General features: G+C 40.3%; 2 protein-coding genes across 7 annotated transcripts in view; both read left to right on the plus strand.

Annotated features, from left to right (window-relative positions):
- The window catches only part of GPRASP1 (G protein-coupled receptor associated sorting protein 1), a 5,325-nt gene extending 2,213 nt beyond the window's left edge, over window positions 1-3,112 (plus strand). The window contains 4 exon segments of the mRNA XM_029929926.1: window positions 561-1,200; window positions 1,203-2,148; window positions 2,150-2,225; window positions 2,227-3,112. Of these exon segments, the coding sequence (XP_029785786.1) occupies window positions 561-1,200; window positions 1,203-2,148; window positions 2,150-2,225; window positions 2,227-2,772 (2,208 nt within the window). The 3' untranslated portion in view covers window positions 2,773-3,112.
- LOC115283647 (G-protein coupled receptor-associated sorting protein 2) overlaps window positions 1-4,345 on the plus strand; it is an 89,084-nt gene that overhangs the window by 41,837 nt on the left and 42,902 nt on the right. The window lies entirely within an intron of this gene.

Genomic DNA, 4,345 nt, shown 5'->3' on the forward strand with positions numbered 1-4,345 from the left:
AGCCATGTCAACAATAGCCAAAACATGGAAGGAGCCTAAATGTCTATCACCTGACGAATGGATCAGGAAGATGTGGTATATATTCACGAGGAGTACTACATGGCAATGAGGAAGAATGACATATGGCCCTTCGTAGGAAAGTGAATGGACCTTGAGGGTGTCATGCTGAGTGAAGTAAGCCAGGCAGAGAAGGACAGAAACCATATGTTTGCACTCATAGGTCTAGCAGGAAAACAAGAGAGACCTAATGGAGAACCAGGGGGAGCAGAGGAGGGAGAGAGAGTTGGGGAGAGAGAGGGATGCAAAAATTGAGAGACTATTGAATGCTGAGAATGAACTGAGGGTTGAGGGGGAAGGGGGAGGGGGGAAAAGAGGTGGTGGTGATGGTGGAGGGCACTTAAGGGGAAGAGCACTGGGTGTTGTATGGAAAACAATTTGACAATAAAATATTATGGAGGGAAAAAAAACCAAAGAAACAAAAAAACCCAAACCTCATTATGGCAGTACAAGAAAAAAAAAATAATAAATAAATAAATAAATAAATGTATGTAAAAAAAAAAAAAACTGGTGCCAGATGCAAATTTATGGCAGAAGCTGAACAGATCAATAATGAGTCTTGCTTCTGGGATGAAGAAGATCCCTACATGTATACTGCCAAAGGAAGCAGCTGGAAGTCTAGGTCAGAGGAGGAACAGGACAGTGTCAATTCCTTGTTCCAGTCCAGGAAATATACAAAGCCAGAAACCATTATAAGGCCCTGGTTATGGGCTACAGAAGAGATCAGTATAGAAGATGGGACTGGAGAAGAGACCAACCCACTGATTGAGGAGACCATGGTCACATCCTGGTTCTAGAAAGGAGATGAAACTATTAGAGTGGCTATAGACAGAGAAGAATCCGGGCCAGATGCTGAGCAGGAGGACATTGGTTCTTGGTTCTGGGCTGGGGCAGAGGACAGGCTCAAAACAGAAGCTGAAGCTAAAGAGGACAGGCTGGCAGCTGAGGAAGAAGCTGTTGTTGGGTCTTGGTTCTGGGCCAGGGAAGAGATCATTAGGAAGGAGACTGGCTTTTGCAACAAATCCAGTCCAGAGACTGAAGATGAGGAAGCCATTGTGGGGTCCTGGTTTTGGGCTGAAAAAGAGGCCAGTATGGAGGCAGGAGCCAGTTTCGAGTCCATGCCAGTGACTGAGGAAGAGGATATCATTGTGGGTCCTGGTTTTGGACTGAAGAAGACAACAGTATAGAGGTTGGGCTTCAGGCAGTTGAAGAGAGCAAGTCAAGGACTGAAGAAGAAATAATTTTTGGACCTTGGTTCTGTGCTGCAAAAGAAGCCAATGTAGAAGCAGAGACGTGCTGTGCATTCCAGCCAGAGGGTGACGATGAGATAATTGTTGAGTCTTGGTTTTGGTTTAGAGAGAAGGCTATTAATGAGACTGGAACTGTTGTTACTTTTGAGACCAGGCCAGACAATGAGGAAGGGGCAATTGTTGCATCCTGTTTTGGAGATAAAGATGAGGCCAATCACAAGACTGACAATGGGACCAACTGTGAGACCTGGACAGTAGATAAGGAGGATGAGGCCATGGTGGGATCCCCGTTCTGGGCAGGGGATGAGGCCCATTTTGAATTAAACCCTAGCCCTGTGTTCAGGGCCATTTGCAGGTCTAGGTGTTCATTTGAGCAGAAGCCTGATGCTTCACGCAGACCCCAGAGCTGGGAAGAGGTTGCTATTCAGTTCAAGCCTGGTCCGTGGGGTAGGATTGGCTTCCCATTTCCAATTCCCTCTAGATTTCCAAAAGAAGCAGGATGTCTGCTCTCTGAAATGTTTGGAGGAAAGCCCAAGCACATGGAACTTAACCTAGAAGGGGAAGAGCAGGAATTTTTGCTTCAGTCTGATCAGCCTGATCTTGAATTCTTATTTCAATACGATCCATCCTACATGTCAGAAAGGGAAATTCAGGAACATCTTAGGGCCAGAGAGAGTGCAGAGCCTGAAAATTGGTCCTGCAGCTGCATACAATGTGAGCTTAAAATTGGTTCTGAAGAGTTTGAAGAACTCCTTTTATTAATGGACAAAATTCGAGATCCTTTTATTCATGAAATATCTAAAATTGCAATGGGTATGAGAAGTGCTTCTCAATTTACCCAAATTTCATTGGGATTCAGGAGTTGTCTCACTTATTGAAACCTTGCTCAATTATCCCTCCTCCCGAGTTAGGACAAGTTTTTTTAGAAAATATGATTCGCCTGGCTCCACCATATCCAAATCTAAACATGATTCAGACATATGTATGTCAAGTGTGTGAAGAAACCCTTTCTTATAGCTTAGATTCCCCTGAGCAAATTTCTGGAATAAGGATGGTTAAACACCTCACTACAACTACTGACTACCACACACTGGTTACCAAGTATATGTCAGTATTTCTCTCCTTACTAGCCATGGGCAATACCAAAACAAGGTTTCATGTTCTTAATATGCTACTGAATTTGTCTGAAAATCCTGTTATGACGAAAGAACTACTCAGTGCTGAAGCAATGTCAGAATTTATGGGCCTTTTGAACAAGAAAGAGATAAATGACAATATTCAAGTTGTTCTAGCAATGTTTGAGAATATTGGTAACAATATCAAAAAGGAGACAGTGTTGTTCACTGATGATGATTTTAGTCTTGAGCTACTTATTTCTGCATTCTATGAAGTTGAGGAGTTTGCTGAGGAGCTGCAAAGCAAAACAAATGATCAAAATGACCCTGAGGCAGACCAAAAAAATTAGTATGATTAATCACTTACGTTTGTCCTTATGTTCCTGAGTTAACAATTCCTTGAATAATGTTTTGATTTACATAGTTGGTTGTGTTGTAGTGTACATTTTTATTGCTGGCACTGACTTTGCCCAACTCTCTATGAGCTGAATCATCCTTCTGATGCCAAATGAATATTAGAACTGACAGAACATTTGTTGATATTTGTGTTTTTGTCCAGATAGTGGCACTTAGCATTTCAGCTAGAGTGAACTGAGCCATCATAAGTAAGCCAGCTACCCTTCTGATTGTTGTTCTACTATATTAATGTCTATTTGAGTCTTGTGTTTTTAATAAAGTTCTGTGGTAAAGTTGTCAACAGTCACCCTTCTCCTTGAACTTAATATGCAAAGAGAACACAGGAAAACACATTGGTAATTAACACATAAATAATACGCTCCTTTAAAAAGTTTATTCTGTTAACATTAAATACAAAGGTTACCATGGGCTGCTACTCAGGGCATACCTTGGAGAAAAAGGACTCCAATAAGCTGGGTTCTGGAATGTATGAAAGACTGGGTGGTGTGAAGAAAAGCATGGAGTTGGGAAAAGTTTTCTTATGTGAGTGAGTTACCCAGTCAGCCTGGAGTAGTTGGGAGAAGTGTATTAAGATAATAGAGAGGCCGAGGTAATTTTTGAAGAAATGAGAAGTTGAATTTTGCAGCTCAAAGTATGGGTGTTTTGTTGATGCTACCTAAAATTTAATAGAATTAAAGTACAGAAAATTAACTGAGACAGGAAAACCATTTATTCATGGTGGTGCCCATACAGCCACTAAAAGTGATGAGGTATAGATTTTTTAAATTGAATAAGAAAATAATAAAGCAAAATGCTTTACTTGGTGGAATAGAAAAGACTGGCATTATACATAGAAAGTATAATTCCATTGTAAAAATAAACATGCATAAATAGATCAAATTTATGCAAACATTTTTGACTATGTAAAGCATAACAAAGGGATAAACAAATATGAGCAACTACAACTTCAAAATGACTGGCTTGCCAAATAAAAATGTATAATGAATTAAAGGGTATAAACTTTAAATTTTTCAAAGTTCCTGAATTCATGCTATATTTTTTCACTTTCAAAAATGTAATACATTTGTGAGTGTGAAGTTTGGTGAGTTCCTTGTATATTTTTGATATTAGCCCTTTATCTGATATGTCATTTGCAACTATCTTTTCCCATTCTGTCGGTTGCCTATTAGTTTTCTTGATTGTTTCCTTTGCCTTGCAGAAGCTTTTTATCTTGATGAAGTCCCAAGGGTTCAGTTTTGCTTTCATTTCCCTTGCCTTTGAGGATGTGTCAAGTAGGAGATTGCTGCTGTGGAGGTCTAGGAGGCTATTTCCTGCTTTCTTCTCGAGGGTTTTGATGGTTTCCTGTCTCACATTCAGGTCCTTCAGCCATTTTGAGTTTATTTTTGTGTACGGTGTAAGAAAGTGGTCTAGTTTCATTCTTCTGCATGTGGCTATCCAGTTCTCCCAGCACCAAACTTCACTCTCACAAAACAAATAATCCAGTGAAGAAATGGGCAGAAGACATGA

The sequence above is a fragment of the Suricata suricatta genome, chromosome X (assembly GCF_006229205.1).
Source record: "Suricata suricatta isolate VVHF042 chromosome X, meerkat_22Aug2017_6uvM2_HiC, whole genome shotgun sequence".
Lineage (NCBI taxonomy): Eukaryota > Metazoa > Chordata > Mammalia > Carnivora > Herpestidae > Suricata > Suricata suricatta.